This window comes from Vidua chalybeata, chromosome 3 (genome assembly GCF_026979565.1).
Source record: "Vidua chalybeata isolate OUT-0048 chromosome 3, bVidCha1 merged haplotype, whole genome shotgun sequence".
In the NCBI taxonomy this organism is placed as follows: Eukaryota; Metazoa; Chordata; class Aves; order Passeriformes; family Viduidae; genus Vidua; species Vidua chalybeata.
In genome coordinates, this window is record NC_071532.1 from 86,871,429 (window position 1) to 86,895,239 (window position 23,811).

At 36.6% G+C, this 23,811-nt stretch overlaps 1 protein-coding gene across 1 annotated transcript in view; it reads left to right on the forward strand.

Moving 5' to 3' along the window:
* EYS (eyes shut homolog) overlaps positions 1–23,811 on the forward strand; it is a 723,820-nt gene that overhangs the window by 247,715 nt on the left and 452,294 nt on the right. Inside the window, exon 22 of the mRNA XM_053938438.1 lies at positions 13,489–13,610. Within this exon, the coding sequence (XP_053794413.1) occupies positions 13,489–13,610 (122 nt within the window). The remainder of the gene's footprint in view (positions 1–13,488; positions 13,611–23,811) is intronic.

Genomic DNA, 23,811 nt, shown 5'->3' on the forward strand with positions numbered 1-23,811 from the left:
AGTTGGCTTCTCATCTTCATGTTTTAGATGGACTATTCATTATGAATTAAGGGTTTGTATTCTAAATAAGCACCATCCTGTTTGTCTTAGAAAATTGAAACCTCCTTCTTCATCTATTATTGAGTAAAATTATGGCAGCTAATCCAGAAGAGTGCTTATACTGGATTTTTCCATATATATCAGTAAACAAATATTCTTTATTCTTGTTCAGAGTATGCATGCTTAATGAAATACCAAAATAGCAATATGTTCTGGTGCACTTCTTATCAATTACCTCATGATTTCTAGATGTACAGAATTTTACAGAGCTCTGCTGTGTTTTCTTCCAACATGCACATATTATGTGAATGAAAAAAGAACAGGAACAATCCTTGAAATAATTTTTATTTTTAAAGTAACTTCTAATATTCAGTGTTTTAAAGCAGTGATATTTTCTACATTTTCATACACTTTTCAGAAACAACCATTTAATCAGAGATAAATAACTTATTTACATTTGTATTTTAATGATTATATTACTGTACACTTCCTTTTTAAATCAACTGGTTCTAAGAAACTGCTCCAATTTTTTCCCACTAAGTTAACCTTGATATTACACTTTAAAAATATATATATATTAAAGTTTTCGGTTAAAGTTAAGAACAAGAAAAAAAAACTACACTCAGAATAGTATTGATTTAATATCAAAAATTAAATTTTTTGCTGTTGCATCAGCTTAGAGTTTTACATTCTTCTGGGCATATGGTCAAATTGAGAAAGTTGAACCTGTAATTTAATGGGATATATAAAAAGTAAAAGGAATTTTAAATGTTGTTTATTTAGAAGACAGGTAAATCTTTGCTTTTTTGTATCTCAATATCTTGAATAAAATATTTTAGGAGAAGTTATGCTGTATATGCAAAAAGGTCCCCTCTGTCTCATTCTTTCTCTGGTTCTGATGCCTGATTTCCCACCAGAAACTGATGCCTTATGAAGGCTTACCTAGAACCTAGAGGCTAGAGAGAGTTAAAGAATAAAGTAGGTGTTTATTAAAAGGTTACACCATAGGCAGCACAAGAGCCCAGCCAGGGCTATACCCAAGATGAACCCAAAATGGTCACAAACTGGACAACCAGTCAGAAGGTCTCTCACTTTTTATAAGTTTTGGTCTATTAGCATACTGGAGTTACTTGGCCAATTATAGCTTTAGGTCATGAAGTCCCATCCTTTTTGTTTTCCTCTCTTCAGTCCACCATTGTTTACGCTCTTGGGCCTGAAATTTGGATTGATTGTCCTTGGTCTCCAGCTAGAGAAGGAATTGTCTCTCTGTGAAGAGAGCTTATCATCCCTTAATAAGGAACTACACACTAAAGCAGCACAGAATCTGAAAAATATAGAAGCTAAAATGTAAGGCATCATTTCAAAACATTATTTTGAAACCATATAGTTACAAACAAGTGGAATGAGTTTGAGCAAGCACTTTATACCAAAGTTTTGTAAAAAGAGGACCCTGGCATTGGTTATTATGCTTGCAAATGGTGAAAAATGTTGGGGAATTCCTGAAAAATAAGTTATTTGTTAGAATAACATTTAATGGCCATGTATTCATTGGATAACTTTTATTTGAGACTGCACTGAGAGAATATTTTCCTTGTTTATTAAACCACATGGAGCTGTAAATCACAGAATCACAGAATATGCTGAGTTGAAAGGGATTCACAAGGACCATTGAGTCCAACTGTTGCATCCTGGGTTGCATTCAGATTAGGGGCTTTATAATGTTAGCCAGCCGGTTCTGTGTACACCCCTGTTCCCCCCGCGATGGTTTGCTCCAGGCTGCCTGCCATTGGAGTTTCCGCATGTCACTCCTGTAACCACCCCTGTTCATTCCTGAAACTTCCTTGTCAGTTACACCATCCCTGCGTCCCTGTTAGTTCCGGAACCCTGTACACACCCCTGTCATGTTCCCATTGGTCACTGTGGTCCACGTCACCGCCACAGTGCCTGTCCCCATTGGGCGAGGGGGGCTTCCGCCTTCGTCTGCCCGCCCCCTATAAAATCCCATGTGCCCTCAGTCCCATAGCCATTTTGTCCATGCGACAATAAACCCTCTCCAGCCAACCACAAGGACAAGGTGTGCCTCCTTCGCCTCTTTGCTTCATCCCAGCACTGGTTACAGAGCGCGACCAGCCCCACCCCGCTGCACTGAATGCCACAGTGCCCGGGCCGTGCGGCACCCTGGTCCAGCCAAGAAGCAGCACCTTAGCCAGGCTGGAGAAAACAATGCAACACCACATCCAACTCTTGGCATTGCAGAACAGCATCCCAAAGAGTCACACCCTGTGCTCAAGAGCATTGTCCAAACACTTCTTGAACTCTGTCAGACTTAGTGCTGTCTCTACTTCCCTGGGGAGCCAGTTCCAGCCTCTCCACTGTCTGGGAGAAGAATCTTTTTCTAATGTGCATCCCAAACCTTCCCTGACACAACTTCAGGCCATTCCCTCAGGTCCTGTCACTGGTCACCACAGAGAAGAGATCAGTGCCTGCCCCTCCTCTTCCACTCATGAGGAAGTTGTAACTGTATTGAGGTCTCCCTTCAGACTCCTCCAGGCTGAACAGATCAAGTGACCTCAGACACATCTCATGAGGCTTCCCCTCAAGGTCCTTCACCACCTTCCTTGCCCTCCTTTGGATGCTCTCTAATAGTTTAATATGTGTATGTATTTTGATTTTCCAGATATTATCATTTTAAAATTATTTCACATAGAATTTTTTGTACCCCAGGACAAAATAAAAGAGATGACACTCTAGGTGAAAAAAGAAGAGTAGGGATCTTGCATATAAGTCTTGACAAACCATGGTCATATATTTATCTGCCTGAGATGGCCAGAAGAAAATACCCTGTGGTGATCTACATCCAGTTCTCACAGTGCTCTTGCTGTCTTTTTCTTTCAGCCTGCAAGAAACACATTTCTCCACAGCATTCCTGAATTCTTAATTTAACTCATTAAGAAAAGATTATCAAAATCAGATTTGATGAAGATCTAAAAATGCTAATAAAGATTGTTTAGTCAGAGTTTATGTCTCTTCGTGCTCTTGTTGCTCTGAATCTTCAATTTCCTATCTGTCTTGCCTATCCTGTTTTTCTAATGCTTTCCCCTATTTAAATCTCTCTGATTCAGTTTATCCCTCCAGGATCCACCACTGTCTCCTCACATTTCTATTAGGTTTGCACTTCAGATCTGGGGTTTGTTTTTTGTTTTGTTTATTTTTTTTATCCTGTTGGCTTATAATATCCTTCAGAATCATCCCCTTAGCTGCAATGGCTGCACAAATCCTACCCTTCATCCAACTCCTGCCAGGACCTGGGTAGAATTCCATGAGTAGAAGAACAGGCTACATCTTTAGTGGTGCAGAGAAGGAGGGAGAAGAGGAGAGAGAAGAGAGAAGAGAGAAGAGAGAAGAGAGAAGAGAGAAGAGAGAAGAGAGAAGAGAGAGGGGAGAGGGGAGAGGGGAGAGGGGAGAAGACAGAGAGGAGAGAAAAAGAAAGAGAGGGTCGGTGGTCTAATAATGACACAATTGCAATCACACCAATAGGAAAAGAAAAATAATATATCAAATTTGTATAAAAATTTCAGTCACAAATGATCTTTTTGTGTGGCTTATTGATGAGTTGCTGATCCCATCAATATGCTGATGAAATCCAAAGCGTGAAGAAAAGCTCTAACTTTGCACCAGCATCATAAATTGTAATAGATTTAATAAATAGGGCTAGTGGGTACAGTGTTTGCAACACCATTAAAAGGTGTGAGCCTCCTGAAGTCTTGTAGGCAAGCACCTTTAATATCCAGAAATAGAACTTCATTAAAGTAATAAAAGGAAAACTCCAGGAAGGCCAGAAAAATGCAAATTGCAAAAGATTGCCCTTAATAAGATCAAGCTCTCCCAGGGAGTGGAAATGAGACAGAAAAAGTTATAGCTAAGATTAAACATTTTTACAGCCTCACAAGATTAGAATGAAAGTCTTTAAATTTCCTGCTATCAGAGAGAAAAGCCTTTTTTTCTCTCATATGAAATATGAGCTAACAATTAAAGAGTGGTTAACCTCTACCATACCAAATACAGATTGAACCATAAAATCCAAAATCGTAATTTCTTAAAGTATTACTTCCCTAAGCTCACGGTATAGTCAACTTACAGCACAAATTATTGATATTTTATTGCTTCATCCTAAATAATACTAAAATTATTTTTAACTATGTATTAAGAAGATAGAGAAAGAGGGGGAAACAGCTCTTAACATTTGAATATGAAGTATTAAGTTAGGATTTTATTGTAAGAATACTATTCCCTTTTCTCTTATCTGTACAAATGTTTCATAATGGAAATCTCTTGTTAACAGTGTTTTAGTATGCTGAAAAATCTATAATTAACCTGTATTTTTCAGGAAAAGGAGAAACACATTACTAAAATCTTGAGCTGGTGCTCTTAACATCATGTTCTGATTCTCAAGACAAAGTATGAAAAAGACATTCTAAAGCAGAGAGAGAAAACCTGAGGCTGGTATAATTTTATAAAAATGGGGAGGGCTGGGAATGCTCTTATCCCTCAGTTTATCTAGTTTGTCTCTATTTTTACAGTTTCCTTTTCTCTCTCTCTGTCTCTTCCTTCTAGGAAACTGCATCTTTAAAATTATGGCAACCCTTGACAAAATACAATGCATCTCTTTTAGTTCTTGTCTGACAACCTCTTTATTTATTTTTTAAGTAACATAGAGTTTTAAGAAAAAACTTCAAAAGTAAACTCTCATTGATTTTCCAGTTAAATAATTTAGATTTCAAAAGAGTGCTTCTACTTGACTTTTGGTGACTTGTTTCTAAATTGTGTTATGCAACAACTAAATTAGACTGTTGGACACAATTTGTGCTTTTCCCAGAAAGTATTGATTCTTATAACAAGCCATTCTGAGACCATAAGTATTACAGAAATTCTCTTGCAATCAGAAGCTGCTATGAATTTTCATTTGTGGATGCAGCTATCACTAGGTGACCCTGATAAACAAGTTTTAGTGTATGAACCAATTTCAGTTGTGTGTTATTAAGCAGTTGCATAGTCTTACTTTTGGTAACGGAAAGCTGTGAGTGAGGAAAAGGTGAAAAGAGTGCTGAGATTTAGTTTCCAATACAGAGAACATGTATCAAACATCTGAAACACTGCATTTTTTCCATTGGTCTTGGAGTAAATTCTAGAAAATTTTGGGCTGCGTCTAGTGCCTCAGGATCTGGGGACACTGGAATTTCTGTTTTGGGAACCCCAACCTGTCTGGTTCCAGGCACCAAATGTCCTTCCAGGATCTGTGGCAATGGGTCAGAATGACAAAACTTTTGATAGAAAAGATGCTGAACTTTCTCACAAAAACATGCACATTACCTGGGCATTAGCAACTGCTTTGATGTATGAGGTAAATACTTTGGAAAGTTTTCATTATATTTTAAACTTCTGTGAATATTGGTCTAATTTAAAAAGTAAAGAATGATGGCATATCTCTGAAAACAAGCGCAGCCAAGCCACACGAGTTGCAAATTCAGGTGAGTGGGGATACATGTTTTCATTCTTCCAAATTACTTTCCTGTAATGTGCTTTATTGTAATGAAATGTTCTATAAATTTAAAGTAGGAATGAGTGAAAGTTCAAAAGAGGAGACTTGACATCAAGTAATATTTTGAATCTCTGGGTGCTTCTAAGGATATTTAGTTTGAAGTATTTCTGTTTCTGTTTCTTCAACTTTCCCCTACTTTTGAACCAGAGGTTGGCAAAAATGGCACTTTGTGGTGATAGAAGTGTACTGATGTGATTGATAAATGGTTGCATGCTTAAGATCTGAATTTGAATGAGCTGTTATGTTAAGGGAGGAGATAGCTTTGTTTTATGGAAACCAGTAGTTGATCTTCTGCATTTTTTTACTTTATTTTAAAAGTTACCAGCTGCAACACCAGGTTTGTAATTCAAAAGCAAGATGTTATTTTTGTTTGTCAGTACCTAGACTACTCTGGAATGTCACAGTTAATTCTCACAGCTCGCCTGTTACCTGAGATCTAATAGCAAACTGAAAGCTTTGGACAAGCTTTCAGGGGGGTCAAGTTCCTGTCAGTACTTTGGTTTAACAGGAATGTGTTCATGACCTTTCACTAGTCATTGAACACCTGAGCTAAACGTCAAGCCAGATACACGTACCAAAGGCTGATACTCAAATGTCTGTCACTAGCTGGATTAGTTATTTTGTTTATTTTGCACAAACAACCTAAGGCCGTTGTTTTCCATTAGTTTTCCTGTACTGTTCAGCACCTGTCATGTTGAAGATGATTTGATTGGCACATTTCCTAGTAAGCTCTCTATGAGAGGAACAAAAGAAAGGTATAAACAGAATAAATGGCAGAGGTCAGGAAGTAGAGACAAAAAAAGACTTATCACCTATTATTAATTAGGTTGCCAACTGACTTTGGTTTGTTGTGATAAAATTATTTCTGGATTGGACCAGTATCAAATCTTATTTTTTCCCTTAAATCTTTCATCTTTCCTTGGAAAAATCTTTCCTCATTCATATCAACAACTTTTAAAACACTTTGACTCTAACATTTGTTTATATTAATCATTGCTCTTAAATACCTCTTACGGTCTTCTAATGTCCATATTTATTGTTGCATCTCATAAAATAACATTTTGAATTTACCAAAAAGCATAAATTCACAGAGATTTGGATTTGTTATTGAGTATTTTTCCTTTTATTTTTTTTTTGCAAACATAACACATACATAATATTTAACATTGCCCATACTCAAATGGAATCTCTGTATCAATACTAGTAAAAATCATGTTGCATGTTTGCATGTCTCAGCATGTTATGGATGAATCTCCACACAGAAAACTAACCCCAACAAGATTTACATTGGACTGTGAGAGCCATCATGTCTGAGCAGTAATGGAAATAATTGATTAAATTGTGAAGGCATAGGCTAGAATTTATTTCCATGTTAAATGTAATATGAAATCTAAAATAATTTTAAGAGAAGCCTGTTAGTAGCATTAGCTGTATTCAATTATGAGAGAATGAAACTTTCACCAAAATACACATTTACAAAAAGTGTAACTTTAAAATTATCAATATCACATGCAGCAATAATTATGATTTTTTAACAAAGCATCATTCTATACAATGGTTGTGTATAGAGACCTGCAGTGCAAATAACAAGTGTTCCCATTTAAGATAACTTTCTTTGTAGTTACAAATTACAGTAGAGTCCATTTAGAGTCATAAATATGCAGCATGTCTAGACACCAGCCATATTTTAAGCTGGAATTTGCACTGAATGAAAATGCCAGTTTTTCTTTACTAATGGTGTGCTACTCAAATATGATGAAAATCTTACTTTTTTGCATATACTTATTAAATGTTTTAATATAAAAAGAATTGTTATAATGTGAAGCAAAAACTCATTGCAATTTACCTAATTTTACTTGTACCAGCTGTTTTAAATATGCTTTCTTGTTAATTTAACTTATTCATTATTTAAAGTCTTAGAGAGATAAGCAAATTAAAAATGTTCTTTGTTTCTCCTGTAAGCCTTGTTTAAAATTTCAATTAAAGAAAATATGGTTTATCCTTTATATCAGATGATATATAATTTACAATAACTTAGGGTACAAAAGATATGAGTGGCTTGGAAGAACAAATAAATATATTGGTCAGCATCTTTAAGATATAATTGTATAGGAAAAGATATATAAATAAAAATAGAGAATTTAGTAGTCTAATTTTTTACTTAAATTATAATAATATATATTATATATAATATAAATAAATAATAATACATTAATAATAATTACCTAATGCTACCTCAACTTCTGTAGATAGCTAGACTTAATATTATTTACCCTACTATTTCACAATTTTAAGTGCTTAATACAAAACACCACTAATCTTTGTAACTTAAGTAGCTAGAGTAATATAAAGTCTTATTTTTTAATAAAGTAATACATTAAAATACAACAGTTAGTGATTCTAATAATAAGATTCAGTAACAAATTTTGGTGATTTTTAAATAGTAGTCTTATCAGAACCAATCACTTGTAGTACTGTTTAGAAATTAGATTCTTAATTGTAATTTTTTATCACTTCTGAATCTGTTTCACACTTTTTTTCACCTTATTCTTTTATGTCACTTATTATAATCATTCTTCCTATTAATATCAGTATTAGTAACCATATAGCAAACCTCATGACACTCACCCCCAGAGGTGTTTCTTTGCTGTGAGTTAAGCAATCTGATTACTACAGAGTTATTAACTAATATTAGAGCAAGCCATGTATGTCTTCTAGAGTAGCAACAACTGAGCTAATTGCAGATTTTCTTTGTGTCAGAAGTCAAATTTCCTTAATTTGTGATGCAGCACGATTAATACATTCACTCTTCCTACAACCTGTGAAGAAAAGGTAAATAATTCATTATCAGAAGACAGAAAAGTAGTGTATTTGCTGGGACTTCACTTAGCATAGGTCTTGTTTTAGCTCAGACTTCTATAGTAAAAACGAAAGTAAGTGTTACACCAAATGAAGATGAACAGATATCCTGGTTTCGTTTTGTTCTATTTTGTTTTTAAACAAGCTTGCTTATTTAGGATATAAATGCAAACAGACTTGCACAATGAAAACAATGACATAATGACAAATGGCAATCTAATTTTGTCAGTTAATATGTATGATTATGCAAATGGTTAAATCAATAATAACTTAAAAGTAAAGCCGTAAAGTAACAACTGAGAAAAGACCCTTAAATTAAAAAAGGCTGCATAAATAATGTTAGGATCTCAATATGGTTTAGAGCAACTGCAAATATGATTTCACAGATGCTTACATTTTTATGTTCACATTTATTTCACAAGGTTAAATGAACTGCTGTTAGCACTAACAAAATGAAGTTGCATAAAGATTTTCTGTAGGAAAAAAAGCCCTGACTCCTACAGACAAGGGTTTTGTGATAAGTTTTCTATAGAGGCTGGAGTACATCTCCTATTATGTGCCAATGATAAGTAGTCTTATAATAGGTTCATCTTGTTTGGCCTTAATGGATAAAGGGTTGCACCCCAAGAAATGGTCTGGCAGAACAACTTGGAACACACTGAATAAAGGGATGTTTCTATGTTTCCTTTTGTGGGTTTCTGTTTCCAGGTGAGGTATTTTCTGTTCTTTCTGTGAATTAAAAACTTTAAAATCCCCCCCAAAATTCTCCAACTCTATTGGTATCTTTAAAAATTAAATTGATTCAGTTTTTTTTCTCTAGACATGGAAAACATATCTGAAGTACATATCTGTATGATAAAAACATCTACCAACCTAGATATACACAGAACAGGCTTGAAGATTTGCCTTGTTCATAATTCAGATCTTTGTTGTGTGTGATGAACATGCAGTTTCTGTTTACCAGATGTTCAGCTGTCATTTCCTAGTGAAGTAACAATGACTAAGGCTTAAGGAAATTATTAATTCTTATTTACAATTTTGAAGAAGGGAAATATGCAATTGCTCTTAAATGACAGTTTCTTACAACACGCAAAGTTATTTAGATAAAGACATGCTCACGTGGTTCTGGGTGTGTGTGCAAGGGATCAGAAACTTTTTACCCTAGCTGGTAAAATCCACTCTTCTTAAGCATACTGTGCTACATATTGTACAAGGGAGAGCTACGTACAAGGGAAAACTATAGTGTTATTAATGCATTTATTGTGTTCTTAAAAGACAAACAAAAGACAATTTGCAGGAACTTAAAGGTACCATTTATTTTAACTTGTCTCCAATGGATAGTAATACATAGTAACAGTAAATAAAGGGGACCAACATATAAATAGGTATCAAATTCTATTCCTTCAGTCTCTTGCTTGATCCACCACATGCTTTCTACTGTGCAGCTTCTTGTCATTTTATGTTGTTGCTGTATGCTATGCCCTGACTGACAATCCCAGCTCTCTCAGCTTTTTCTCATCTGGATGTGTCAATCTCTTACTAATGTTACTGGCTGGACTCTTTCCAATAGCTCCATATCTCTCCTGGCAGCCCACAACTGACACAGCACTTAAGGTGTGGCCTCTCCAGGGCTGAGTAGAAGGAAGGATCACGTCCCTCAACCTGCTGACAGCATTCCTCCTAATGCAGCCCAGAATGCTCTTGTTCTTCTTGACAAGAAGGGCATATTGCTGACTCTTGTCCAACTTGGTGTCCACCAAGCCTCCCAGGTCATTCTCTGTAAAGATTTGTATCGATAAAAACTCTTTTTATCTGCTTACATATTGTTTATTGCAGCATTGCACTTTCAACTACTGTAAAACTACACAGAGATGAAATAATGTGTAAGAATTTTTAGTTTTTTTCTGCACATATGCATGATATACATAAACGTGAGTGAGATTTTGTGCTTGATGTGACAATCCTCATGTAATGAAAAATCTGCAAAGAAGAGAATTTCAACATTTGATTGACAGATAATTTTAGTGGGACTAGAAAAATACTGATGCTTTCTAAACAAAACTATTGGCAAGCTGTGGTGTTGCTTTGTTTTCCCCCATCCCAGGCAGCTCTGGAAAGCCCAGCTAGGGGCTGATGCGTGTCCCGGGTGCTGTCGCGTTCAGTGCACCGGGGTAGGGCTGGCTGTGCTCTGTGGCCAGAACTGGGGTGAGACAAAGAGGCGAAGGAATGTCCAGTCTGTCCGCGCAGTTGGCTGAAGGGCTTTTATTGTCCTTTTATTTGAAGGGGAACTGCGATGGAGAACTGCAGCCGCTCCTAGTGCCGCGTGGACCAAATGGCGCTGGGACTGGGGGCACATGGGATTTATAGGGGGCGGGCAGACGAGGGCAGAAGCCCTCCTGCCCAATGGGGACAGGCACTGTGGCAGTGGCGTGGACCACAGCGACCAACGGGAACACGACAGGGGTGGATACAGGGCTCTGGGACGAACGGGGACGTGGGGATGGGGTAACTGACAGGGAAGTTTCAGGAATGAACAGGGGGTGGTCACAGGAGTGACGTGGGGAAGCTCCAATGGCAGGCAGCCTGGAGCAAACCATTGCGGGGGGAACAGGGGTGTACACAGAACTGGCTGACTAACATCATAAAACTCTAATCTGAACGCAACCCGGGATGCAACAGCAAGCCTCCTTTCACTTCTCATTTTGTAATCCATTTCATGAAGAGTTTTTTGGAAACAAGTTGTTGTCTCACATTCCTAGTATATATGAAAATCTAACCTGACAATAGAACAGTTTTTAAGAGGTGTCTGATTGTTACTTGTGGGTATGGTTTAGTAGTGCCCATTTTTTCCCATTTGACACAGATAAAGGTGCAGAGAACTGAGATATTTCGGTGTGCCTATTATCACAGATCACAGAATATTCGGAGTTGAAAGGGGCATAAAAGGATCATCAAATCCAACTCCAAAGCGGATAGCCCATATGGGAATAGAACTTCGGTGTTATTAGCACCATGCTGTAAACAACTGAGCTAATCACAGGGTCAAAATATAATAGGAAACACCAACATGTGGTCTAGTAATGTAATTTGTCTCAAATATTTTTTTCTTTCTTTCTTTGGCACAATTCTGAAATCTTTGGCACAGCAAAATGATGATTCTTTCTTTCTTTGGCACAATTCTGAAATCTTTGGCACATCAAAGTGATGATTTTATTTTCTTTCCAAGTTCATCTCTTTGTATTACGTTTTAAAAGAACAAAATATTTTAACAAAATCTGTCTCCTACCATAAAGTTATTAACATTGGAAAAAACTCTAAGATCATCAAGTCCAACTGTCAATGTAGCACCGCCATGTTCACCTCCAAACCATGTCCCAAAGTGCCACATCCACATGTTTTTTGAACAATTACAAGATGGTAACTCAACCACTTCCCAAAGCACCCTGTTCCAAAGCTCGACTATTCTTTCAGTGAATAAATTTTTTTTGTATCCAAACTAAACCTCCCCTAGTGCAACTTCAGGCCATTTCTTCTTGTTTTGTCACTTCTTACCTGGGAGAAGAGACTGACCCCCATCTTTGTACAACCTCCTTTCCGGTACTAGTAGAGATGCATAAAGTCTCCGCGGAGGCTCCTTTCCTGCAGACCAAACAACCCCTGCTCCTTCATCCACTACCTCTAGGACTTGTTTTCCAGACCCTTCACCAGCTTTATTGCCCCTCTCTGGATTCATCTAGCACTTCAATAACTTTCATGTAGTCAGAGGCCCAGAACTGGACACAGCATTCCAGGTGTGGCCTCACCAGTGCTGAATACAGGAGGACAATGCCTGCCCTGGGCCTGCTGGCCACACTATTGCTGATACAGGCCAGGATGCCACTGGCCTTCTTGGCCACCTGGGCACACACTGGTCATGTTCAGCTGCTGTCAACCAACCCCTCCAAGTCCTTTTCCACAGGGCAGGTTTCCAGCCACTCTTACCCCAGCCTGTGGCACTGCCTGGGGGTGTTGGGCCCAAGGGCAGGAACCAACACTTGGCCTTGTTGAACCTCACACAACTGGTCTTGGCCCACTGATCCAACCTGTCCAGATCCCTCTGAAAAGCCTTCCTACCCTTCAGCAGACCAACATTCCCACAAAACTTGGTTTCATCTGCCCATGGCCCATGCCCTATTTTAACTCAGAAAGATACCCTTCAGTTTTATTTCTTGACTTTTAAAGTTTATATCAGTGGATTTAGAACATCCATGTCACAGAAATCATGGGTGTGTTCCAAGCAAGCATAGCAACGATGTTCATCAATGTGAGCACAAAACAAGCAGAATGCAGTTGGGAAAATATAAATCACAAATATACTATGTACAAGTCGGTTTGTGCAAAAGTTGATTTGACCAGATATGGTAGAATATACACATAAATAATTTCATTTGAAGTACTGGTATCAGTGGAGCTGTTCCACACTCCAGGGCAATCATACTAAGTGTGACTTTAAGTTGTTAACTTTTTTTGTTATTTTTGCTCCAATAAAATATTTCAAGCTTTTAATTTGTCAGAAGAGTGTAAGACTATCATTACAGAAAGGTCGGGGTCAACTGCTCAATCTGGACTCACTTCAGAGTTCTGACTCTTAATTTATTATATTTCTAAAGTGTATTAGGAAATTAAATAATTTCCCTTTGCTTTTTATATAGATCATAGCCCATATATCTTTGAAACTTAATTGTCTCTGCCTGTTTCCAAATTTCAATAACAAAAATCCTAAAATGCAACAGTTATTTGCAGTCTCTAAACACATGTAGATGCCACAATGCTGGTACATTACACATTTCACCATCATGCTGTGGCAATTTATTTATGCACTCAGGTTTTAAAACATTCCTAATGTTGTTTTGCTGTCTGTTAATGTCTTCCAACAATTAGTAATAATACTTCTGTAATTGCATTAAAATACAAAGAGTAACAGACTGTTTATTTTACTTAATGTATTACAGAGATACCAGTGTGATTGCTTGCCTGGATGGGAAGGAAAATTTTGTGAAAAGGAATCAAATGAATGTAATTCAGAGCCTTGTAGAAACAATGGCACCTGCATGGACCTTTTCAACAGTTATCGGTAAGAGTTGCACCTTTTCACTATATGATCATGTTCCAGGAAGGCCAGGCTTCCTGGAACATGAATTAATGGCCATCCAGCCATTATTTTGTTTCCCAGCTTGGGAAGTAAACGCTATTACACAAATGGGCAAAGGACTTGTGTCATGGACACAGTGCTTCCCTGTACTTTCATGTGAAGCCAGCAGATACAATAACTGGTATATGTAAAATTAAAAATAAAAGAAAGGAAAAGAAAAAAGTATGATTTAAAAAACATTTAGCAAGTAACCTAGTTTGGAACAGTACTTTGTCAGAGAAAATCTAGTTTCTCTTTCTGTCATATTTGCTCTATAAGCACAAGAGATTTAAAGAGTAAAAGTAGTGGTAGTGGGCATTTGGATGAGGAGATTATATCATTGCTGCCACCTTGTGGCTTAAAATACCAACAAAAGAGTAATTTAACTAAAATTTATATCCCCTCAGACAAAGCAAGAGGATTTGACACTAATCATATTTTTTTAACTTAAACCCCAATCTTTATTTCATGCACACATGCATTTATAGTTTAAAAATTATTTTATTTCAGTAGTATGAGGATTAAGATTCCATAAACAATCTGGGAATCAGTTTCTCCTCCATGAAGCCAGGGTTTGTCTATATTATGACGTCAATACTTGAAAAGTCTTGTAAATTCTTAATACACACTGATGAGGCTGCATATACAGCTCAGTGTAATAACTGTACATGGTACATTGCTAGTTGTTGTACAGTGATCATATTCCTGGTGCTACAGACAATAATCAGAAAGGAAACTAACCACAGCTGACAATGGAGAAATTATTCCCAAATAACTAAACATAAGTAAGTTAAATAACATAATATATATAACATTAAAAAAAAAAATTATATTCAGAACTTAACCAAAATTATTTGTGATGTCCTAGAGCTGTATTTTTATGTGGTATTAAATGTCTTAGTTTGGTAAATTTTTTTATTCTAATTACAAAAATTATAGCAATGTTGAGAAAACCTTAAAATTTTTTTAATTGCTTTTTTCCCACTTTTTAAAGCCTGTTGGAATGTAAAAAAAATTTGTTAAATAATTTAGTTTTTGTGGTTCTTATTTTTTCTGATGCTTGTAGTTCTTTGTAGTCTACCACCCTCAAGGACAGTTCTAGGTTAATGGATCTTTTGCAGCCATGAATCTTTACCTATCCTTACATTTTCTCAATTTTTCCAGCCTCTAGAAGTATTATATGTATTGCAGAAGGTAACAGCACTTCTTCTGATTTTACTCATAGCTGGTTCAACTACTTATGCACAAATCCAAGGACTTCCTTTTTTTATTGAGAATAAAAATGCTCAAGAAGTACTTTTTTGGGATTTTTCAAATACTGAACTGTTACAGAAAATGTTTAGAACTGTTACAGGAAATTGATTGGAAGTGTATGCATCAGGCATATTTTTTCTCAGAGCTATTTGTCCTAGTTGACATAATGGAACAGGAAAATTAGATATACCATTGAATCATCATATACAAGGGGCAGGTTACACCAAACAAAACAACATTTTCAAAGACACCTGGAGTTGAAAGTGACTCTGAGACTTGGCAATACCAAGGAAAATTAGTATAGCTAAATGTTCTATTTTTATATTATAAAGCAATTTCATTTCAATCATTAGAGCTGTCCTTCTTTGTACTCAGAATGCTAAAAGACCATAATTACACTTAATTTAAAAAATGTGGGTTTTTTATTACCTTTGCTAATACTTTTCTCTTAAAAGCTCTAAGACAACAAAACAAAGTGTTTGTGTTATGGTAGCTAAGCAGTGGCAGCAACTGGTACCTGAACCTGAGGAAATCCAGCCATGTCTTTAAACTTAAATGTAGTTTTTAAAACAGGATAACTGGATTATAGTTGCCTAACAGAAAAGATCATTGCAGTTCTTGGGTTGTGCCCAGGCATTGTTTTGGACAGGCATTAGTCTGGACCAAAGTCAGGCCAGGAAGTGATCTGAGAAATCATCAGTGATAGGAATAAAGTTTTCTTGCCTGTGGCCATGTTTTGGTGCTGTTTATTTTCCTGCTGGAAGTTGAGCTGCTGGAAGCAATACTCAGAATATTCTGAATTTCTTTGAAATTTTCCCCACCACAACTGGTACTTGATACCGCTTACAACTTAAATTAATGTAAGGGATAGATAAATTTAGCTTTCTTTTATGCTTTGATAATCTTCATTAGTTTACTTTCTCGTAAATATTTTCAAGTCCAACTGAGAACATCAGTTACTTAAAAACTAAGTAATTTATTGTGCAACAGCTTAAAAAATATATTTTTGTATAGAAAGAAAGTGAATATAATGCAAAAACAAACATTTTCTTACCAAAATCAAATCTGTGATAAAACAATAATTATGCAAAACATAATTACTATTTTAAAACTTCACTTTTGAGTTAATTTTCTTTATCTGAGGCTATTCATTGTTGAATCTTGAAATGAAAACTATCTGGCAAAACTGAAGTATCAACAAATCTGTCACACTGAGTATCTTTCTTTATGGATTCCATCATAGAAAAGTAAATCACATCCCAAGAGGAAATAAAGAAAAATAAAGCCTTCTCAGATGCATATTTTTATTTTAAAAAATCAGGTAAGAAAGATTCTGAACCAATAGTCAAGCTTGAATTGTTGGATGTGAATAGTTTTTAATATGTCCCCTTTCATTTGACTTGATTTATGTTCAGGTGATAAAATGAGAAATATATTTTTCTTCCTTCTGAGTTTTCAGTTTGTCTCATGGCATGTGGTAAATATATTAATTTAGAAAAATTTCATGCATATATTTCATACATCTATTTCCAGTGCCATGTGATTTTAATTCTCATGATAACATGAAATCTCAAACTATGGCTCTGAACATGTATGGACAGATTAATCTAGTATCAGCTGAATTCCTTATTTCTTCTCTATTGTATTGATAATTCTGAGGTTTAGCCTCAGTAACATCAAACTCTAATTAAACCCCCTGTGTCTCCTTTGTGGTTACCAACTTTTGAGTGGAAATCTATACAACTCTTCTTGCCAAATAACAGGCAACATAATTCTATGGATGAACTGGAGTTTCTAATGATGTAGAATAGTTTGGAACTTGTCTATAATCATTATGATATTAGAACTTGGAGAATTAATCAAGTGTCTTTCCAAAGAACTCAGTTCTTTCTGTATATTCACATTGGAATCCACAGATTCATTTTGTCAATTCTTGTTGTTAAGTTTTTTATAAAGAATAAAAATGGTGCCTTGCTGCTGCTTTTCTGTTTATGACATACAAATAGACTTCTCCATACTAAACAGGAATTTAGACCTACCTAAGTATATTTTCTTATGTCATTTATCTATCTTTTATGTTTTATGACAGGTTCAGTGTTTGCTTCAGTTGAGTACAGAAATGTTATCCTTTGTCAGAACTTGAATCCACCTACTAAGACACCTTTTTATTATCTCAGGGTAAACTAAAGTCCAATTCTTAATGCTATCTTATCCACTCTTGATATTTTATTTTTGTAATCAAGGCCTCTTGCTAATTTGTTTGCGTTTTTTGTTTGTTTTGATTTGGATACAGACATTTTTCCTGTCTTCTCATTCTTAGCCTTGATATTTTCCTTATTGCATGTTTTCTTACATCCTGTTTGTGCAACTATATCACAGGCCTCTATTTATCCCTTCACAGTTATGGACGTCATAAACCTGGCTGTGTTATAAAATGCTGAAAGCTCTCCTTCCCACTAAGTTTTGCAAGGACAAAAGTTGGTAACTGCCAACATCACCTTAAAATTTGAGGCTCAAGTTCCTTAAGCATTTCTGAGAAATTACTGCTAATGTGTACAAAAAAGTTGTCTGTATTTAAATTATCTCCATTTAAACTCTTCTGTACTTTATCTTGTCCTGTAGGAGGCCATGGTTTTCTTAGCTCCCTTTAGATTCCAGCTGAAAGAATACTTTATGCTCATAGAAGAGGGTATTTTGCCTGATTTCAGAACTCATGTCAAACTGTGCTAGTCTTCTTTAGCAATGCTTCTTCAATTAGGAACCATGCCATGATCATCTTTCTTTGTCTTTACTTTGGTAATGATTTATGCCAGCTGACAATTTGGATAAACATACTGTCAATCAGAGTCAGCTTGTCCTGCCTCCTTGTTGTTACTTCCTAGTACATTTCCAAGTACAACACCTTGCCCTGTTGCTTCCCTCTTTGCTTCTTAACGTTTGAAGCCACATCTTTTCAGAATAATAAAATAGCTTTTCATTAGTGTAACTTGTGCTAAGCTCTTAAAAAAAAGACCAGTCTTAAGTCATTAGGATATATTCAGTGTCATGCATACTTAAATTGCAGTACTGTTAGAGAAAATCAGCATACTGTTTTGCTTCTTTTTTCCCCTTCTGGAAAGGATTTATTTGGAAAAACAAAGTCAAAATCAGCCGCTGCATTTTCTCAGAAATATGCAAGAATTGCTCCGTGGAGAGTTGTAGAAGCAGGTGATTCCTAAGTTTGGGATGTGTAAATATCTGAAAGATCTATAAGTAAAAGCATGCCTATTTACACAGTGTATTTTAAAGATATGTTCATTTCTAAATGAATGAGTTTTAAACTATAATGGAATTCTAAAGGAAGTCGTGATATGATTATAATTTTAATGTTCTTTTCAGTGTGCCTTCTGTTTTTAGTCACATTCCTTTTAACTACTGCTATACTCTTCCTTAATTGTTTTCCCCCAAAAGCAAGAAGCATCTTTTCCCATAGATGAGTATCACCTTGGTATTCAATGATCCCAGATGCCAAATGTTTAAGTATTTTTATTGCAAGCAGCAACTCTTATGTGTCATTTCTTCAGGGCTCTTTGGCCAATTCTTCCTCTCTTGCTATAGAGACATTTCCCAAAACATTTGTCTGTTGCATTTCTGACTTATCTTTCACTCAGAATTGTAGAGTTTTTCTTCATCTTAGTACCAAGCTATGTACCTGTTTCTTACTCAAAACCACCTTTAAAAGATTCATATGGGCAATCAGGAGTTTACTAATGAGTTAGCTAATGAAATGCATGAAAGCACAAACAAGTGTTTCCTCCGCAGATAGTGTTTTATAGTTCTTCTCTGGTAATACTGCTAACAACTCGAAATGTGTAGTGGGCTTGTTGTTATACTGCAGTGCAATGAGCTTTAGGGGTTCTATTGCCTTTAGCAAAGAAGAAAATATTGCTGTGCTACCTCAGCAGCATCTAACAGTCACTGATATTCTGCACTCCTTAGGGCATATTTTAGTCATAATTCAACAATCTTCTCAAAGAACAAGAACATTTTTGTTCAAAATCCCAATAAAACATTACAATTTAAAAAAACCACAATAAGTGCCTGGAAAATACCTCCCCTCCTCCAAAATTAGCTCATCAACTTTTTCTTCCTGAACAGTAGCATTGTTCCAGCTGGTATATTTAATCATTAGGTGATATATTTAAATAAATGTTTATAATGCATTTTGTTTACAAACACCCAAAGAAACACAAAATTATAATTCAATGAACTCACAGGTTAAATGGAGGGAGTTTAAACCAGTTTCTAAAAAATAAAGTACCTCAAGCATAGCTTTGAGAATGTATGAAATGTAATATAAGTTACCCAAATTTATCATTGCTGTAGGGCAATTAAACACTTTCATTGCAAATAATGTACTAATACATGAGCAGAGCTAACAAACAAAGCCATTTTCACAGCAGTTTATGGGCTCTGGCTTATGATATGCTAAGCTTCCTGGGAACTCCTGGGGTCAACAGAGGACTACTGTGAAACTTTGAAGAGCTTCAGGGTGCCTGGTGCTCCCCAGAAGGGATAGCTACAGAAGGCTGTGACTGCTAACAAGCTGTAGCAGTGTCCCACAAGCTTTGTTGCCAACTTTCCTTGATTTATGGGGACTTGAAGCTTTTTGTTTCCAGCTGACTCCACATTAAGGACAGCCAAGCATGCTTTCAGCAAATGCTAGACAGAGTGTATATAACTGCCAAGCCCAGAGCACAGCCAACAGAGTAGAAGGGGCCAGAAATTCCACTGAGGACACTGTGTACTTAGGTAGTGAGGTGCTGCAGGGCACTGTCACTGACCATCTGCAGCTTTTGTTCTCCACCCCGGCCTCGGGCAGCTGGGGTGCCCTGCTAGGCTCTTCCTTTTTGTGAGACCGGGGCTGCCGCGTGTGCGGAGGCTCTAGGGATGAGCCCTAGATGGGTTATGATGAACCCTAGGCATGGGTTAACCGCTTTCGTAGCCGTACGCTGAGACAAAGCAAAGGGACGAGAAAAAGCACACTTTGACTGTGTGGCTGAAGAACTTTTATTTCCCTTGTGGCTGTTGCGATGGCTGGAGCGGCTGTCCCTAGGCGCACGCGCGGATAAAATGGCACTGGGACAAAGAAAGCATGGGGTTAAATAAGGGGCGGGCAGACAGGGGCGGAAGCCCCCCTCGCCCAATGGGGACAGGCAACAGGGGAGTGACATGGATCATGGCAGCCAACGGGAACATAACAAAGGTGGGTACAGTGTTCTGGGACAAATGGGATTGCAAGGATGGGGTGACTGACACAGAACTTTCAGGAATAAACAGCGGGTGGCTACAAGACGGACATGTAAGAGCTCCTATGGTAGACAACTTGGAGCGAACCATTGTGAGGGAAAATGGGGGTACATAGAACCGACTAACTAACATTTGTTAAAATCCCTAACTGAACCAACCCGGCATACAACCATCCACAGGAGTAACTAGATCAGCCCATTAGCGACTTCAAACCAGACTGAGCTCCTCAGGGAGGATGCAGTTCTGTAGGCCTGGAGCTGCAGAAATGTCTGGAACCACTTGTTGAGGCTGGGATCAGATGATGTCCTTGCCTGGAAGAAGCACTTGTATGCTGGAAGAGGATCTGTGTTGCCAAATAAAGGAGCTTCAGGAGGCAGTCAGCAGTCTGTGAAGCTGAGATGGGGACAATATCATACTCTCCAAGACCCTACAAATACAAGAACCTGAACTCCCAGACACAGTGAAGGAGAACCAGGAAGAGCCTTTGCATAAGATTTTGGAAATGGAGACTCCAGTTGCAATGAAGGCTAGAAGCCTGTAAGCTTGACAACAGGATGAGGGTTCCTGTCCTAACTGAGCTCTGCCACTACAGAGTAGGCTCAGTGACCCGGTACCAGAGCACGAACTAGAAGCTCTGTCCAGTGAAGCATCAAAATCAGCTAAACCTGAGTCATGAGGCAGCACGAGAAGGAAGGATGAGTGATGGCAAACACTGGGACAATCTCTGCTGCAGGCTCCTGATAGGAGATAGCCTGAGTCCTGAGGGAAATGGCTCAAGTCCTTGTGAGGCCAGTCTTGATTATCTCTAAAAAATCTTGGTGACAAGGAGAGGTTCCTAAGAAGCGGAAGAAAGGTTATGGAAATGTGTCAGAGAATGGATGGACAAAGGAAGAAAAAAAGAAGGCTAGGAATGGAGAATGTGACTGCTACTTTCAAGAAAGGCAAGAAGGAGGATCTGGGCAACTGTGGATAACTTAGCCTTACTCTGGTCCCTGGAAAGATGATGGAGCAAATAACTCTTGAAACTGTTTCCACACACATGATGGAAAATAAGGTGCTCAGGTGAATGTTTTCACAAAGGGGAAAGTATTCCTGATGATAGCATTCAATGAGATGACTGGCTTGACAGATAATGAGAGGACTGCGGATGCTGTTTCTCTTGACCTTAGCAAGACTTCACACGCTACCATAACATCCTCATAGACAAAACATGCTAAATTGCTGGACACAAAGACCATATTCAATATAATTCATCCTCTCATCACATTATGTAGCAATGACACTAAAACAGAAATTCAATGGCTTGTCTTTTGTAGCTACAGTTCTGGTCAATAACAAAAATGCTGCCACTACATAGTAATCTTGGGTGAGATGTCGTAGGATGTGATGATGTGTGAGATGGTGAGAATTAAAAATAGAATAAATAGAATGCACAAAAAGAATGTCTGAAAAACATTTTCAAGACAGATTTCACTACCTCATTATTTCTAATCCTAATATTATAATGCTTCTGTTGCACATGATTCATAATAGACTCATGCCTGCGTGTTCTTTTGCCCTTCATTTAACTGCTCCGTTAAAGAACATGCACATTTTTAATTTGGAAAATCTTAATAAAATAGGAAGTTTAAACAAGCAAATAAACAAAAAATGCTGCTGACACTTTAAAAATGGCTCATTAGAAATGAATGTGAAAACCATCTGTCTTTGTTAGCTACAGATTAGATATTTCATGCATCAGCAATGTCTAATACATGCACAAAGGAACAAAATTTTCAAGGATTATGGGCATTGCTGCTGACATTATATCCTTTAGAGCCATGGAGAATCAGTAATAAACAGTTCCACATAAAAAGACAGGGTGTAAATCCCATTCTCATTACTATAAAAACTGTACTTTTTCCTTTGACTTGAGAGGTCATTAGTAAAATCTACGCTTCACTTCTTGGAAGAGATTTCGTTGGTTTCATAGGCATTAATCCTTTTTCCTATGTTCTTAAAGCACTTCTAAATTGGTCAAAGGTCAACATTTTTGTAAATTAAATGTGTCAGTTTTATTGTCAAATGTTACATGTGTTTATTTTGTCTTGAAATTACTTCACAGCCAAAAGAATACCAAGGTTTCATCTTCAATTATGAGGCATTTTCTTTTGAAGTAGAGAATTCTTTTCAGAGCATAAAAGTCACAGTATCTTAAAAAAAGTTAGAATGGGATGGGAACTAAAAAACTGGGTTTGGAGAAGAGCATTATTGTTTATTTAGAAAAAACAATTTTTAAAATGTATTAGTTACTCAGATAAAACACTTGCATCTTAGAAATAACTGGTTATATATGACAGTATAATATGAAACATATGTACACATGTAAAAATGATACATTAAATGGTTCTAAACTATACACAATGCAATTAGAAAATCAACATTGGTTTCCCCACCACTAGTTTCTATAGGTAATAAAATTTTAGTTAATTATCTTTTTGGATTTGTCTGGGACTTACACTGTGTGCGCTCTGCTAGATCAATAGAAGCATTATAGGAGTTTATTTAGACTGCAATTACAGATTGTACACTGTTAGAGGTCCTCTATAAACCAGTGCTCACTCTTCAGCAATAGCAAGCAGACTAATTCAGGAACAGTAACTGTCATATTTTCTTCTACTAAATGCCAGTTTGTAGGAAAAAATATAGGAAAAAAATCTATCAGTTATAGAAGTGAGCCTTTATCTTTGAAGGTCACAGGTGGAGAAAAGGGACTACAAATACAAAAAATCACAGCTCTCTGTGAGCATCCATAAGCATTGTTACATGTAGGTCTCTTGGACTTGTTCATTCCCTGTCTGGAAGGGACAGTCATAAAATTTTCATAGGTTTGCCCTATTGAAATAACTCAGTGAGACACCCATAGAAGAAAGTTGGGTTGTTTATATTGCAGTAGATATCAAAGGTAAAGACATAACTGACTCTTGGAGATGAACTGAAAATAATTTTTGTTGTTTGCTTTTATAGCTTATATCAGAACAATAATCTTTATAAGGACAAAGGTATTTTTTAAAATGTTGTTTGCCAGGATATGACAAGTCAAATTTGTTTTTTTAACAGGATTTGCAGTAGAAAAATAGCTACGTCATGTGTGTCTGCAGTATTCGAGCAGTGCAGTGCATATTTGTTTTGCTTGTCTATTTTTTTATAACTTTGAGAAGTACTATCTTGCTTGAAGCTGGTTTTTTTTTTTTTAACTCTTTATATGCTTGGAAATGGTAACACTCCTTGAAGAATTTTTTCAAGGGTTTACTCATATAAATATTCTTTGGCTAAACTAATCAACATCTATGTTAGGTGATTTTTGGTCAATTTAGTCTTGAAAGGTGAATTGTTATTGCCTCTGTTATTTTTTTGAGGTTACAATTCTCTTGCACTATTAGGTAAATGGTAAAATCTTATAATTTGGCATATTAATGAAGGTCAGTTTGTGCAAATCCTTTTTTCTTTTCTTTCTCTAATAACAAATGTGAAAACAGAGACATCTCTGCTTCTTAATCTATTTACAAAGTATTTTCTAGACTGCCAGTATTAATTATGACACTCTCTAGCCTTTCCAAAA